Source organism: Phoca vitulina, unplaced genomic scaffold, assembly GCF_004348235.1.
Source record: "Phoca vitulina isolate PV1807 unplaced genomic scaffold, GSC_HSeal_1.0 scaffold22, whole genome shotgun sequence".
NCBI classification, from domain to species: domain Eukaryota; kingdom Metazoa; phylum Chordata; class Mammalia; order Carnivora; family Phocidae; genus Phoca; species Phoca vitulina.
The window spans coordinates 10639781-10656409 of NW_022589725.1; the positions used below are offsets into that span (position 1 = coordinate 10639781).

The 16629-nt window shown below is 44.8% G+C and overlaps 1 protein-coding gene across 2 annotated transcripts in view; it reads left to right on the forward strand.

Annotated features, from left to right (window-relative positions):
- TRPC4AP (transient receptor potential cation channel subfamily C member 4 associated protein) overlaps nt 1–16629 on the forward strand; it is a 65532-nt gene that overhangs the window by 40030 nt on the left and 8873 nt on the right. The window contains exons 9-11 of one of the 2 annotated variants that reach the window (XM_032420080.1): nt 9026–9168; nt 13501–13632; nt 15553–15611. In XM_032420080.1, coding sequence (XP_032275971.1) covers nt 9026–9168; nt 13501–13632; nt 15553–15611 — 334 coding nt within the window. Of the gene's footprint in view, nt 1–9001; nt 9169–13500; nt 13633–15552; nt 15612–16629 lie in introns of both variants that reach the window. The other variant, XM_032420078.1, reaches the window with a different exon arrangement.

Sequence of the window (16629 nt, forward strand, 5' to 3'; positions counted from 1 at the left end):
CCCCCGCCCCCCCCCCCGCCCTTTACTACACTCTGTGCACAAGCTTTGCCCTAGGCCTGGCAGGCAAGAATTCTGTGACCCTATTGCCCTGGCCCCAACTCACTTGTAGGACAGAGATTCCATGCAGGGATCTCCATGCAGCATGCAAGCTGGGAAAGCTAAGAGTTTGCTGACCCTGCTCAGAGTAGTGGGGCACCAAGATTTTGCCAGGAGGAGAGTTAATAGTTAAGAACAGAAAGTAGGGAAGTTCAAAGCTAAGGGTGTTCTCAAAAACTGTAGATTTTGGTGGTAAGGACATAAAAGGAGGCTGTTAGCTCTTGTGAGAACAAAAAGCTAAACCGTAGGCTTGGTAGTTTACCAGCAAGACCCAGGCAGACAGCTTAGCAGAGCTGTTCCGAGATCAAAACCAACTCAGACTCAAAAACTACCTTTGCCCAGTTTTAATTGGATTAGACTTTAGAGCACTTTATGCCCCAAGGCACTGTCAAAAGCAGAGCATTCAGCCAGCAATTAGTGGGGTCTGACAACTGGGTTTCATACCAGATGAGGCAAAAATCTTAACAGAGAGATCAGGGAAAGAGCCATAGAGAGCCCTGCTAAAACGGCCATCCAAGGAGAAGTAAACATGCCCACAGCTGCACACTCTGGGGCAAAACACGAAAGACCTCACTAGGCCATGGAGAAATAGATTTTACTGAAGTAGGCTAGCCAGGTCACTGAACAAATGAACAAAGAAATAACAACAAGCCCTGAATGGAAGGAAGGGGAATCCGTATCCAGAGTTGCTGCATTATTTACCTAAAATGTCAGTTTTTAATAAAATTTGAGATATGCAAAGAAACAAGTACGGCCCATACACAGGAGAAAGCAGGCAACAGAAGTTGCCTGAGAGAGCCCAGATAGCAGATCTAACAGAGACTTCAAAGCAGCCAGTACAAGGATGGTCAAAGAACTAAAGGAAGCTGTGCTTAAAGAAGTAAAGGAAGGGGCACCTGGGTGGCTCAGTTGGTTAAGCGTCTGCCTTCGGCTCAGGTCATGATCCCAGGGTCCTGGGATCGAGTCCTGCATCGGGCTCCCTGCTCAGCCAGGAGTCTGCTTCTACCTCTCCCTCTGCCCTTCCCTCCTCCCCCACTCGTGCTCTCTGTCTCTCTCATTCTCTCTCTCTCTGACAAATAAATAAAAATCTAAAATAAATAAATAAAATAAATAAAAGAAGCTAAAGAATCTGTGACATCATCAAATAGAGAATATCAGTAAAGAGATAGGAGATATAAGAAAGAGCCAAATGGAAGTTCTGTGGTTTATTAAATTATAAGTAACTGGAATGAAAAATTCACTGAAAGGAGCACGAAAAATATTTGAAGAAATAGGGGCTGAAAACTTCTCAAATTTGAAAGGCATTAATGTACACATCTGAGAAGCCCAAAGAACTGGAAGTAGCATAAACTTAGAGATTTACACCCAGACACATCATGATAAAAATGTTGAAAGACAAAGAGAAAATCTTGAAAGTAGCAAGAAGAACACCTCAGTAAGATTGATAGCCGACTTCTCGGAAATCACAGAGTCAGAGGGCGGTAGGATGAGCTATTCAGAGTGCTGAAAGAAAAAAAACTCAACAGCAAGACATTCTTTCAGAAACGTAGGTGAAATAAATTGCTAGATAAACAAAAACTTAGAGAATTTGTTACTAATAGATCTGCTTTATGAGAAATACCCAGGGAAGTTCTTCAGGCTGAAAGCAGGTGACCTCAGACAGTAATTTAAATCTACACAGAACAGCAAAGAGCATTCCTAAAGGTAATTACATAATCATAAAAGACAGTATAAATGCATATTTCTTCTCTTTTCCTTAACGAATTTAAAAAGCGGTTATGTAAAACCATATGTTTATATTGTTGAATCTGTGACATACAGAAATGTAATATACTTGAGACAGTAACAGCACAAAGAAACTTTGTGGGATCAGATTTTGTGGGAACTTGGGTGGGACCAAAGTTGTATTGCAGTAAGGAAATTATACGAGATGGTAACTTGAATCAACAGGAATCAATGAAGAGAACCAAAATGGTAAATAAAAGGGTCAGTATAACAAACTCTATTAATATTTACTTTCCTCAGCTTCTTCTTTTTTTTGTTTTAAGATTTTATTTATTTATTTGACAGAGAGAGACACAGCGAGAGAGGGAACGCAAGCAGGGGGAGCGGGAGAGGGAGAAGCAGGCTTCCCACTGAGCAGGGAGCCCAATGCGGGGCTTGATCCCAGGACCCTGGGATCATGACCTGAGCCGAGCGCAGACGCTTAACATCTGAGCCACCCAGGCGCCCCTACTTTTCTCAGCTTCTTGAACAGACATAAAATTATATAAAGTAATAATTACAACACTGTATTGTATAACAGTCCATGCAATGTATTGTACACTATATTGTTGAACGGTTAGCTTCTGTAGATGTAGTATACGTAACAATAATAGCACAAAAAGGAGAGAAGGAATAGAGCTGTGTAGGAACTCTGGAATTAGTATAAATCTGAAGAGATTCTGTCAAATTAAGATGTATATGGCAAACCCTATAGCAACTGCAAAGAAAGTAACTTTAAAAATACAGTGAGAAAGTCATTAAAGGAATTATAATATTATACCAGAAAATATTCACTTACTACAAAAGAAAGTATTATAGGAGAAATAGAGGAATTAAAAAACACACGAGCTGTGTAGAAAACAAAAAGTAAAAAGGCAGAAGTAAATCCAGCTGTGTCATTAATAACCTTAAATATGAATGGATTAAAGCAGTTCATCCAAAAAACAGATGGTCATATTGGATTTTTTTAAAAAAGATCCAATTGTATCTAGCCTACAGGAGACATACTTTCTTTTTTTTCCTTTTTTCTTTTTTAAGTAAGCTCCACACTCAATGTGGGGCTTGAACTCACAACCTTGAGATCAGGAGTTGCATGTTCTTCTGACTGAGCCATCCAGGTACCCCCAGGAGGCATACTTTCTATTCAAAGATAGAAATAGGTTGAAAGTAAAGGATAGAGAAAGATGCATCCTGCAAAGAGCAACCATAAGAAAGCTGGAGTGGCTAATACTAAAAGAGACTTTAAAACAAAAAATGTTATCAGAGATAAAAAGGACATGTTAAAATAATAAAAGGGTGAGTCTGTTAAGATATAACAGTTATAAACATATATCTAACAACAGAGCCAAAAAAAATAAATGAAGCAAAAACTAACAGATTTGAAGAGATAAATAAGCAGTTCAAAGGTAATAGTTGGAGACTGGAATACCCTACTTTCAGTAATGGAGCAAACAACTAGACAGAGGATCAAGAAGGAAATAGAAGACTTGAGCAGCAAGTAAACTGCCTAGACTTACTAGATGCATATAGAACACACCACCTAACCCCCTGCAGAATACACATTCTTGGCATGTGCACATGGAACGTTCTCCAGCATGGACCATACACTAGGCCATCTAAAAAATCTCAGTAAAGGGAAAAGGATTAAGATTGTACAAACCATGTATTTCAACGACAGTGGAGTGATACTAGCAATCAGATATTAGAAACATATGGAAATTCTAGTTAACCAGTGGTTCTGAGACAAAATCACAAAGAACATTAAAAGATACTTTGAGACAAATGAAAATGAGGACACAGCATACCAAACTTAAGGAATGCAACTAAAGCCTGATAATAAGGGAGAAATCTATAGCCATAAATGCCTACATTTTAAAAAACTGAAAAAATGAAATCCCAAGTCAGTGGCCTAATTTTTCTCCTTAAGTTATTGAAAAAAGAAGAGGCAAGCTATATACTCAAAGCAAGCAGATGGAAAGAAATGATGGAATTGGAGTAGAAATTAACGAAATAGAGAATAGAAAACAATAGAGAAAATCTGCAAAACCAGTAGTTCGTTCTTTGAAAAGGTCAACAAAATTAACCTTGAGCTTCACTGACCAAGAAAAAAAAAAAAAAGACAAGATTCAAACTACTAAAACCAGGAATGAAAGAGAGGTTATATGACAACCAAGCTTACAAAGCTAGAAAGGACTCAGGGAATTCTGTACACGACTGTGTGCCAGCAGACTAGACTGCCTGTGTGAAATGGACAGCTGGTAAGGAAGACAAAAACTCCTGCAGCTGACTCGAGAAGAAAGAGAAAATCTGAACAGACTTATGACAAGGAAAGAAATTGAATAGTAATGAAAAAGCTACCCCCAAAGAAAAGCCCTGCCTACAAGGCTTCACTGGTGAATTCTGCCAACCATTTAAAGAAGAATTAACACCAGTACATCACAGACTTCCACAAAATAGAAAAAGAGGAAACACTTCCCAACTCTTTTTTTTTTTTTTTTTAAAGATTTTACTTATTTATTTGACAGAGAGACAGCGAGAGAGGGAGCACAAGCAGGGGGAGCGGGAGAGGGAGAAGCAGGCTTCCCATGGAGCAGGGAGCCCGATGCAGGTCTCGATCCCAGGACCCTGAGATCATGACCTGAACTGAAGGCAGACACTTAACAACTGAGCCACCCAGGCGCCCCCACTTCCCAACTCATTTTATGAAGTCATTAACCTGATACCCAAACCAGAGACACTACAAGGAAATCACAGACCAATATCTCTTATGAATATAGATGTAAAAATCCTCAAGAATATACTAGCAAACCAAATAGAGCAACATACAAGGATTATACACCTGACCAGGTATATATACATGAGTAAGTAGAGTTTATGCAGGCTTGATTCAATATATGAAAATCAGTTGATATATACACTGTATCAGTAGAACAAAGGACAAAAATTTACGTGATCATTTCAGTAGATGCAGAAAAACATCAGACAAAATCCAACACCCCTTCATGATAAAAGCACTCAAACTAGGAATAGGAAGGAACTGCCTTAACCTGTTAAAGGACATCTACAAAAACCCACAGCCAGCATACTTCATGCCTAGACACTGAAAGCTTCTCCTCGACTAAGATCAGCCACAGGCACAGACAAGGATGCTGCTCCTGCCACTTGAGCTCAGCGCTCTGTTGGAGGTTCTGGCTAGGCAGTTAGGCAAGATAGAGAAATCGAAGGTATCCGGATTAGGGAGAAGTTAAACTGTTTGTCTTAACGGATGACGTGATCTTATATAGGGAAAAACCTAAGGAGTCCAGTAAAAAGACCACTAAACTAGTAAGTGAGTTCAGTAAAGTTTCAGAATACAAGGTCAGTATACAAAAGTCCGTCGTGTTTGTATACAGGAGCAATGAACAAACCAAAATGAAATTAAGAAAGCAGTTTCATATACAGGAGCATCAAAAAGAGTAAAAAACTTAGGGATAAATTTAACAAAGAAATGCAAAACTTACACTCTGAAAATTACAAAACATCTTTAGTATTGAAAGAAATGAAAGAGGACCTAAATAAACGTAAAGATACTCGTGTTCATTGATCAGAAGACTCAGTATTGTTAAGGTTCATACTCCACATGTTGAGCTATACATCTGTCTACAGATTCAGCACAGTCCCTATCAAATCCCGACTGGCTTCTTTGCAGAAATGGACTAGCTGCAAACCATGTATCTAATAATAATTATCTAATAATTATAAGGGACTTGAATCTAGAATTTGTGAAGAACTCCTACAGCTCAATGATAAAAAGCACATTTCGAAATGTGGGCATTGGACCTGAATAGGCATTTCTCCATGGCAGATGTCCGGATAGCCAATGAGCACATGTAAAGATACTCAGCATCGTTAACCATCAGGGAAATGCAAATCCAAACCACAATCAGATACTGCTTCATGCCTGCTGGGATGTCTTTCATCAAAAAGACAGGTGATAACAAGTGTTGGCAAGGTTGTGGAGAAATCAGAACCCTCATTTTCTTTTGGTGGGCATGTAAAATGGTGCAGCCGCTTTGCGAAAAGTGGCAGTTTTCAAACAGTTCCTCAAAAGGTTAAAACAGAGTTGCCATATGACCCAGAAGTTCCAGTCCTAGTTATATTTTCAAGAGAAATGAAAACATATTGACATAAAAACTTAGACATGAATACTCACAGCTGCAGATTTTTAATAGCCAATATATGAAAACAACCTAAATGTCCGTCAGCTGATAAATGGACAAGAGAATGTGGTATATTCATACAGTAAATGTTACTCAGCAATCTAAAAAACTGAATACTGATACATGCTACAACCTGAATGAATCTCGAAACCATCATGTTCAGTGAAAGAAGCCAGGCACTAAAGGTCACATGTTATATGATTCCATTTATATGAAGTGTCCTAAACAGGCAGTTCCATAGAGACAGAAAGGACTTCAGTGGATGCCTAGGGATGAGGAGTTTGGTGGCAAATGGGGAGTGGCTGCCAGTGAGTGCAGGATTTCTTTTTGGGGTGACAAGATGCTCTAAAGTCGGTTGTGGTGATGGCTGCACAACTCTGTGACTGTGCTAAAAACCACTGAATTGTACACTTCAAGTGGGTGAATTATATGTGAATTAGAGCTCAAAGCTGTTTTAGAAAAAAAAAAAAAAAAAAGCGTGCCTCTGCCCCAGAGTGCAGTGTAGACATACAGAGGGTGGTGACCCCTTGAATCAGAGCTGAAGAGATTCAGAGGGAAGCTCAGCCCTCGCAGACCAGTTTGCCCATCCTCAGCCTTGGGCAGGAACCTTGTTGCTAAGCTCTGGCCATTGCTTTAAGAACTGCATTAAAACAAAAACACTTGTCCCAAAGACTTTCTTGTCAGGCCTGTGCAAACCAGGCACCGAAGATTGGCAGTGTCTCGGGGAAGAGTCCGAGCTCCCTGGGTTTCTCTTTCTCCACAGACGTTTGTTACTAAGGAGGGCTTGTGTGCCATTTGCTGCGCCTGCCCCTCCCGTAGGCCTCCTGTCCTGCAGCCGCCCCCGAGCCCCCCGAGCCCCCCGATGAGGAAGCCGAGGCTCCTGAGGCCACGCAGCAAGTGTGCTGCAGAGGCAGGATCTGCATGATAGCTCCTCAGATTCTCTCCACAAATCAGTTGACTCTTAAACTGTTCTGGGAGCTGGGCCAAGGAGTCCGAGTCCCAACTTGGAAATTGAGTAATTAGGATTTTTCTCCCAGCATGCAGGAAAATACGTGTTTTTTGAGATAGAATTTTCTCAGTTTGGTTTTCTCCAGTAAATTTTTCTTACGTCTTTGCCCACTGCCACTTTTAGTTACAGATTAAAAAGAAAAAAACAAGTAGCAAGCAAGCATTTGCAGAAAAACTCAAGTGTTTTGTTTCTATTTAACATACACTAACATGTTCCTTACGTGTGCTGGGCATTGTTTTCAGTACTTTACATGTATTAAAATCCTTTCATCTTGGCATAATGGGTAAGAGACCCATACTGTTGCCGTTTCCCCGGTTTTACAGGTGAGGATGGATGCTGAAGCATAGTGACATCCACCAGTTTACCCAAGGCCACCCAGCTGGTGAACAGCCGAGCTGGGGTTCAGACCCAGCGGGCTGGCTCAGGGTCTGTGCTCTTAACCTATGAGCTGCCCCTCAGTCTTGCTCACTCCACCACTGGTCGTCTCCCAAGGTTGTGATTGTATGTTAGCACCATAATATGGCTCGAAAAAATAGCTCCACATCTGTAGGGCAGAGTAGTTTGGGTTCTTGTGCTGTGGTATCACCCTGCAGAAGTCACCTTACCCAAATATTATTTGATAACCACTGCTCTGTTCCATATGGTTTTTCTGGCCCTTTGCCAAAGGCCTCTAGGGCAGGAGTTCCAGTGGAAGCTTGGAAGGATCTTAATAGTTACTGCTTCATCCCTTCACCTTAAAGATGAGGAGAGCTGAGGGGAAGTAAACCCTAAGGTCTCCTGACTCTGACCAGTGCCCTTTTAAAATAATAGGGAGCTAGGAGGGAGGCTTCCCAAGAACCAGGTGCTGGGCTTTTCTTGTGTTCTCATTCACTCCTCATAGCTACCCTAGCCGTCCCCGGTAGCACTGCTGTCACTGCCCTTCTACAGGGCAGTTCGAGGCCTCGTGAGGTGGTGACTTGCCCAGTGTCATATGGCCAGCAAGTCGTAACTCCAGAGCCCTCAGCCTTCAGCGCTTTGCTCCGCCACCTTCCCGTGAGTTCACCTCACTGGCCTGCCTGACTCACTGAGACTTGTTTGTTAACGGGGCAGTAGAATAAATGTGATGGTTTACTGCCGCCCCATACAGGATGCCTGGCACATGTCAGGTGTCCCAGAAATACTACCTAGCTGCTGCCGTTGTTACTAATAATGAAAGTCTGCGAGTAGATGACATGTTCATCTGAATCACTGATAGTGATTGTGGTGCCCGGTCTGCCTCAGAAAGTTGAACCTTAGAAAACTTGAGATGGTTCTTTGAAAAACAGGAGAAAAGAAGTCTTGGAAAAGGATCCCTCTCAGTCTTCCAGCAGTGCTTCCTCGTAGAATCTAGGCAGAGGAACCGAGTACTTAGGGTCATTTGTGACCTGAGGAGAGTTGGGCACGATTTCCGGCTTAGGTGACTGGGCACTGGGGTGGGGGGCGCTCTCGGGTGGCGGCGGGGGAAGCGAGGGGTCGCGTCACTGCACTGCCCGCGTCAGAGCGTTTTTAGTGTTAAAGTTGATGAAACAGAACGAAACTGCAGAGTTGGTTCCCCCCCCTTTTTGTTGAGGTATAATTGACATACGTTATATTAGCTTCAGGTGTACAACATAACGATTCGATATTTGTATATAGTGTAAAGTGATCACTGCAATCAGTCTAGTTAACACCTGTCCCCACACATACAGAATTTTTTTTTTTTTTTATGCTGTACAGAGTCAGTTTTTCTAAGTTTCTAAGCTCGCCTGGCCCCTGGGGGCCTGGAGGGGGTTTTGTGGCTTTCAGAGTCTCTGTCCTGGGCTCAGGGGCCAGTCTAATGGCTCGGTTACCTCAAGTCTGTCCAGAGTGGGTTTGAGGGGCAGAAACATGTTTCCTCACAAGCAGTAACTCAACCCTCTCTCGGTGGCTGTCTCAGCCTCCATTGTGTTCCCTCCTCCAGGAGCTTCTGAGGAGAATGGCCTGCCTCACACTTCCACCAGGACCCAGCTGCCGCAGTCAATGAAGATTATGCATGAGATCATGTACAAACTGGAAGTGCTCTATGTTCTCTGTGTGCTGCTGATGGGGCGTCAGCGAAACCAGGTGGGCCCCTCCCCCACGTCTCAGAATGGGGAGCCAGGAGCACGTGCTCCCTGGGCACTTGTGGTGTGCCAAGTACTCCATCAGGCCACCTCTCAGGATGGCTGTCTCTGGCCTCGCAAAGCGCAGGGCTCATTTTCCTTCTCTCTCTTTTACACATCAGGAAACTGGTCTCGTTCCAGAGTCCACAGCCTTTTCCACCGTACCTTGCCATGGGCAGCATTTCTGGGCAGAGCATTGGTGCCCAGGACAGGAGCTGGTGGCTTGGCCGTGTTACCTGACCTTGTTAATGTGAAGAATGAAGGTCACTGTGGCAAGATGACTGCCCTATAGACGCCCTAGAGGAGTTGCCAGTCTGATGGGGGCTCGGGGGGATGGCCAGAGCCAGGAGCTGTGTCAGCAAAAACTAGGCAGCTGCAGAGCGGAGGGGGCTCCAGATACGCTGGGGTTCCCTGAGCCTTGAAGCAGTTCTGGGAGGGGGGAGCAAGGGCCTGTAACCTACAAAGGGAGAAAGAGGGCTCTGGAAGTATGTAGCACTCCTCTTCAAGATAGATGAGAAATGGCCTTCTCCACTGGCTAGTCACTGTCCTGTGGATGAAAAAAAAGGTGGGGTGGGGGGGGGGGTGGAGAGGGGGGCGCTCAACAGTCCTTAAGCTCCTTTTCGAGTCAGACACTGGACCATCACAACAGCTGTGCGTGAAACTGGTGCAGTTATCCCCATTTTGGATAGGGTAGCCAGGGAGAAGACTCACTGAAAAGATGACATGCAGCAGGGGGATGTCCTGAAGCACGTGAGGGGGCTGGGCACGCTGATCCCCCAGGCAGCCTAGCAGGTAGAGGGAGCAAGCGCTGAGGTGGGAGTGTGCCCTGTGGGTTGGTGGGACAGTAGGGAAGGGGGGGCATGGAGTAGAACAAGCAGTGAAGCGGGGGAGGGACTGTGGGGGTCAGATTGCATCAGGCTTTCATAGGCCATTTTCAGGACGTAGGTGTTTACTCTGAGTGACTAGGAAGTCCTCCCTCTGGCTGCTGTATGGAAGAGATGATCGTAGCCAGGACCAGCATGTTGGTGGAGGGGAGTGGTGAGAAGTGCTTCCAGATATATTCTGAAGGTAGAACAGGTAGAATTTGCTGATAGTTTGAATGTGGGCATGAGAGAGGGGTTAAGGGTAGCTTCTTTAACTCCTTCTAAGGTTTTTGGCCCAAGCAGGTAGCAGGATGGATTGGCCATTTATTGAGATGGTTAAGACTGTGAGTTAGGGTGTTGGGGGAGAGGGGTGGAGGCGTAGGGAGAAAGGCAAGGAATTCAGTTTGAACAAGTTAGGTTTGAATCAAGTGTCTGTTAGAATCGGCACCTGGATTATCCATACCTGGAGTTTGGGGTGAGGTCGGGCCTGGAGATAGAACTTGGGGGTTGTTAGCCTACGGTTGGTATTTAAAACTAGGACCATGGATGAGATCCCACACTGACCTCCACAGTATCAAAGCCCCTTCCTTCAGCATGGAATATATTTGTTATAAAAAATAAGAGTTGGGGCGCCTGGGTGGCTCGGATGGTTAAGCGTCTGCCTTTGGCTCAGGTCATGATCCCGGGGTCCTGGGATCGAGTCCTGCGTCGGGCTCCCTGCTCAGCGGGGAGTCTGCTTCTGCCTCTGCCTTTCTCTCTCTGTCTCTCATGAATAAATAAATAAAATCTTAAAAAAAAAAATAGTCACTATGCTTTACATGTATTGGGTGCTTTTACCTTTTTTTGAGGCACTTTCACAGTTACTCATATTGGAATTTTCAGGTATTTGGTAAGTTATAAAACAGGTGGTGACCCCCTCTCCCCTCACTTGATGCTTGAGAAAACCAAGGTACAAAAAGGGCTTCAGGCTCCAGGCATCAGTAGAGCGAGGATTTAAACTCTGCTGCCCTGACTCTTTCTGTCCCCCCATGACTGTCCCCTGCTCCCCAAGCCTTCCTGTTACCAAGTCTTTGTGAATCAGTCGTTGTGGTCTCCGGTTCAGCTGTGTGATTACTGCCCTGCTTCCTCGGAAGGACCGTGGCCTGGCCTCAGGACCCTGCCCGCCCAAGAACCAGTGTCAGGCTGGCCCGGCCTCATCTGCACTGTCCGCGTGTACCGTGTTCCTCCTGTGTGCCCGGCACCGTGTGCATGCACCTTGCCGAGACGGGGCCAGCGAGGGGAAGGGTTTCCCTGGCCAGGCCTCCCAGAAGGCTCCTCCTTAGAGTGCTTATTATTGTGCCTTCAGGCCAAGTTCTCTGGCCAGTCTTGGCTACGTTGAAATCACTAGACTGGAAACTTTGCCCAGATGTTGGAAATTCCATTTCTCTGGTGCTAATGTAAATAATCCGTACAGGACTTCTGTACGTCAGGCCCTGAGCTTCCCCCACATTACCTCACTGAATCCTTTCAGCGGCTTCGCTATCCCTCACTTTCTTTGTCACGTTCTGGTCTCCTGAGAGAAATGCAGACCTGTGGTGGGCCTGAAAGAGTCAGGCTTTAGGATCAGAACACCTGATTTAGGGCGACATTTCCACCACTGCCTTGCCCAAGTTGGTCCTGCTCAACTTGCCCTTTCCCCTTGTAAAATGGGATTTAATAAGCACTGGTGCTGTGCTCAGGACTTTACTTATGGTTTCTGACCTTATCCTTACAAGAGCCCTGAGAAGAAGTAGTAATAGCTTTGTTTTCTGTAAAAAAAAAATGTTTTTGATAGGTAAGTAATTCACACAGTTCTATATTAAACTGTGTAAATAAGTATCAGTTCTGGTTCTTCCATGAAGCATCTAATTTTACCAGTTATTCATACATCCTTCTAGAGACATTTTATGCTTATAAAAGCAAATATATTCCTCTCTTTTTTTAAACACAGTCAGTATAGCGTGTATGTATTTGCTTTTTTTTTTTTCTTCTTAAAGATTTTATTCATTTATTTGATAGCACAAGCAGGGGGAGAGGCAGAGGGAGAAGCAGGCTCCCCACTCAGCAGGGAGCCCAAAGTGGGGCTCGATCCCAGGACTCCGGGATCATGACCTGAGCCAAAGGCAGACATTTAACTGACTGAGCCACCCAGGCACCCCCATATTTGCTTTCTTAATATTGAATCTTGGTAAATGTTCACTACATGTGAAAAAACCTCAATTCTTTTTTTTACTGGTACCTTATTCCCTTCTGAATGGATATACCATAATTTATGCAACTAATCCTCATTGATGGGGAGTATAGGTTATTTATTTTTTTGGTATTACAAATAATGCTACCATGAGCAACTTTGTACATGTGTCATTTAGTATGTATATGGATCTGAGAATAAATTCCTCAAAGTAGAATCGCTGGTCAAAGGGCATGTGCATTTGTAATTTTTAGAGATAGTACCGAAATGTCCTCCTTCTGCAGGTGGTAGCCCAGTACGCTCTCTCAGCAGCAGCGTGTGAGCATGCCTGAGGCCCAGCTCACCAACACAGTATTACTAAACCTACTTCTTTGCTAATCTGAAAAAGTGAAAAAGTGGTTGTGATTTGAATTTCTCTTAATATTATAAGTGAGGCTGAGCACTTTCCATATATTGAAGACTATCTTGTATTTTCCAGTGTGTATCCTTTGCCCATTTTTTCTGTAAGGTTGGTCTTTTTGCTTAAGAGATTTGTAGGATTCCTTATGGAGGAAATTAGCTTTTTGCCTGTGACGTGAGATTGCTGGTATGGACTTTGCTTACTGTGAATTTTGCCATAGAGAATTTTTAAAGGTTTACATGATTGAATTGAATGGTTTTCTCTTTTGGCTTCTAGATTTACTTAGTATACTTAATCCTTTAGAAAGTCTTTCTCATTGTGTGGTCATTTTTTTTTTAATTCTTTGCATAGATTCTTTTAGGATATTTAACATTTAATTTTTTTAATATGTTTATCTTGCCGCCAGTTGAAATTTATCCTACTCTGAAGCATGAGGGGTATTTTTATTTTTTAATGATAGGAGGAGGGAACAAACTAGAAGGATTAAGAGATTTGATTAAGGTTACGAAGTCCCTATGTGCTGGAGGTGGGAGTCAAACCCAGGGTGCTCTGAATCCAAACTATGTTCCTAAAAGAGGACCCACCATATAGTGTGACTCCTAGAGTATTGTGGGGAATCTGTGAGCAGAGAATAAACGTGTATCTGTGCATGGGGGGGCGTGCGGTGGGGCGTAGGCTAAGTGGGGTATTTAAACCTCAGCAGTCCCTACTGACTGTTGCTTTCTTTGTTCTAAAGAGTGTTTTGTACATGCCAAGCATGAGGCTTTGATGGATCTTCGCAGCACATTTGTCATAATGCTTTTGCCTTCCTACCCCATCCAGGTTCACAGAATGATCGCGGAGTTCAAGCTGATCCCTGGGCTCAATAATTTGTTTGACAAGTTGATTTGGAGGAAGCACTCAGCATCTGCGCTTGTCCTCCATGGTCACAACCAGAACTGTGACTGTAGCCCGGTGAGCAGGGGACGTGGCAACAGATGGGCTTTACTTGCCAGGGTAGTTGTTTCAAGATCTGCCATTGACGCTTTGAAATCTCATTTTTTTGTTTTTGATTTTTAAAGATTTTACTTATTTTGAGAGAGAGAGCACGAGCAGAGGGGAAGGGCAGAGGCAGAGGGGGAAGCAGATTCCCTGCTGAGCAGGGAGCCCGATGTGGGACTCGATCCCAGGGCCCTGGCTGGGATCATGACCTGAGCCGAAGGCAGACACTTAACCGACTGAGCCACCCAGACACCTATATATATATATTTACATTTATATTTATAATTTATTCATAAAGTCTGTATAATCCCATAAGTGGAAGCTGTCTTGGAGAAGGGTCTGGCCCTACCCCTCCGGCAATGCGGAAATCCCTTCGAAGGCCCTCTGGCCAGCTTTGTCTTGCTCACCTCCGGAATGGGGCGCTCACTGTCCTCCAGGCAGGGCCCGCCACTCCATGACCTAGTAGCAGATTTTCCCTTGTTTTGTACTCTCCCCGCATTGTATCGTCCATCCACCGATGGTAGTTTTGCCCTCTGAAACCATGCACCACCAATGGTCTGCAGACAAAAAGGGCTTTGGGATGCTTTCTTTTTTAGGGTCAAGGGCTCACCTCTGCCTGGCCTCTCTTAATGGTGCACTGGAGAGAGCACTGAACTGGGAGTCAGGAGGCCTGTGTGCCACTCAGCTCGTTAGGAGAGCTTGAATAAGTCACTGAATCTCTGAGCCTGTTTCTTGCCAAAGGAAGGTCCCACTCCCTTGCCTGCTGTCCTCATGGGCCATGTGGAGGCCTGGTCACCACCACGGAGGGGCCAGGGACTTGAAAGTGCCACATAGCTGTCAGTGCCATAGGTCCTCCCTGGTCCCTGTGCCATGCTCTGGGGACTTTGCTCCGTGCCTTACCTTCCAGCATACTGTTTTCCTCTTTAGCCTTGTTAGATTTTGCCTCTTAGCCCATCTGAGTTTTTAATTTCAAGTGAATATATTCTGCATTTGGAGACATCTGGCTCTTTGTCAAAAACGACTTGGTGTTTACTCATTATGTTAATGTTCTGTTGTATTCTATCTCTTTCATTACCTGTAACGTTACTTTCTTTATGGTCTCGGATTGCTCCTGGAGTGCTAATACTTGTATTTGAGTCTTCAGACTCATCTCGGGGTGGAAAGTTGCCTCGTGTTCTGTAATGTAGCCTGGGCCCTGGAAGTATTTCTTTAGAGCACTTGGCTTTTGTCTGCCGGGTATGTTAGGGGTAAGTGTCCCAGGGCAGATTTTCATGTTGAGTGCCTTGGCCCTGGAGGTGTGAGCCCAGAAGCCTTCTCCTGGGGGCTCCCCTCCACCAACAGCAGCACCCCGACAGAAATGGGCATCCTTGCTAGCTCCCTGGGCTGGTAAGTGGGGGTTTCCTAACCCTTCTTCCACGGAGTGGGTATGATTCCCGGGCTTTACGTGGGTCCAGGTTTCTGTCTAGTCCCTGCAGGGCATTAAAACCCAAGCCCTGGGTGAGTAAGTGTCATTTCCATTTCTCCATCCTCCCCAGCTGCCAACCATCTGCTCTCGCGCTTCCCACTCTGAGCCCAGCCCTTCATTTCTGATTCCTGTGGATTTTCCTTTGTTAGGAACTTAGCCTCACATTTTAAAGAATTTTAAATTTATTTTTTATCCAAAGTGTTGGAGGGGGTGGGGGTTAGCAGGAAGGGTCCACATTAGCTTAATCCGCTGTTGGCCAGTTGTGGAGGTCAACAGAGGGTTTCTGGCTCAAGGAAAGTCCTCGTTGTGCACGAGGACAGAGGCTCAGAGGAGCCAAGTGACACACCCAGGCTTTGGGCAGAGTGTTCTGTTTTCTTTGGGAACATTGTGAGGATGGTTTTGACATCAAGGATGCACGTGTGTTTTAGGACATCACTCTGAAGATACAGTTCTTGCGGCTTCTCCAGAGTTTCAGCGACCACCACGAGTAAGTACGAGCCGTCCCCGGAAGGAGAGTTGTTGTGGCAGCTTCGCTCGTCTCTCTGTGCCGTTGGTCTCAGCTCGGGAGGGCCGCCGGGGGCTGTGGGAGCTGCTACCATCTCACCTAGCACGGGCGCTGCGGGGCACTGCTTCTTGCGCGGCCCTTCCTTCATGCCGGGCCCGGTGCCGAGCTTGCCCCGGGCCCTCACGGCCAGCCTAGGAAGTGAGCACGGATGTTGCTGGCCCCTTGTTACCCTTGGAGTCGATACATCTCTCAGCTGTCTGCCCCTGTGAACGAGGAGTGGACAGCTTGGCTCTTCACAGGGACCTCAGGTGGGCAGAGTGGGCTGAGTATTTGCTGACTGAACACGTGGACTATTCTTCACCTGCACAAGGAGATGTACCCTCTCCCATTTTTTTGAAACACATTCTGCCCTCTCATTTTTTATTTTTCAACCTTAATGGAGAATATACAAGAGACTGATTCTCTGCTATAGGAAAAACAGTCCTGGGGAGGGATGAATAACAGCTGACCCTTGACCTTGGCACTGGGGACAGTGTGGTGGGGACTTTGGTGAGCTGGAATGCACAGGCAGTTACTGCTCAGCTCTGGCCAGCTGTTGGTATAGAGGAAACTGGGCCCACTATTGCATAGTTTCTGAGTTTTTCCCCCAAGGGAAGCTAGGAATTAAGATTTATGTGAAAGGTCCTGATTTTAAACGTTGGCTTAAATTCCTTTGAAATGTTGTATAAGCTACCAGAATGTGCCTGAGGACAGATGTGGTCAGGGGCCTCCACTTTGCTACTTTCGTCTGTATAATGTCGACCATCCTCTTTCAGAGGTTCTCTGTCTGAAGGACTTAAGCTCCAGGAAGTACGTGAACCCTCTGAAAATGGCACCAATATGTTCTGATTGTGTACTTTTTTTCTGAGGAATTGGGTCCCTAACTTTTTTTTTTTTTTTTAAGATTTTATTTATTTATTTGACAGAGACACAGTGAGAGAGGGAACACAAGCAGGGGGAG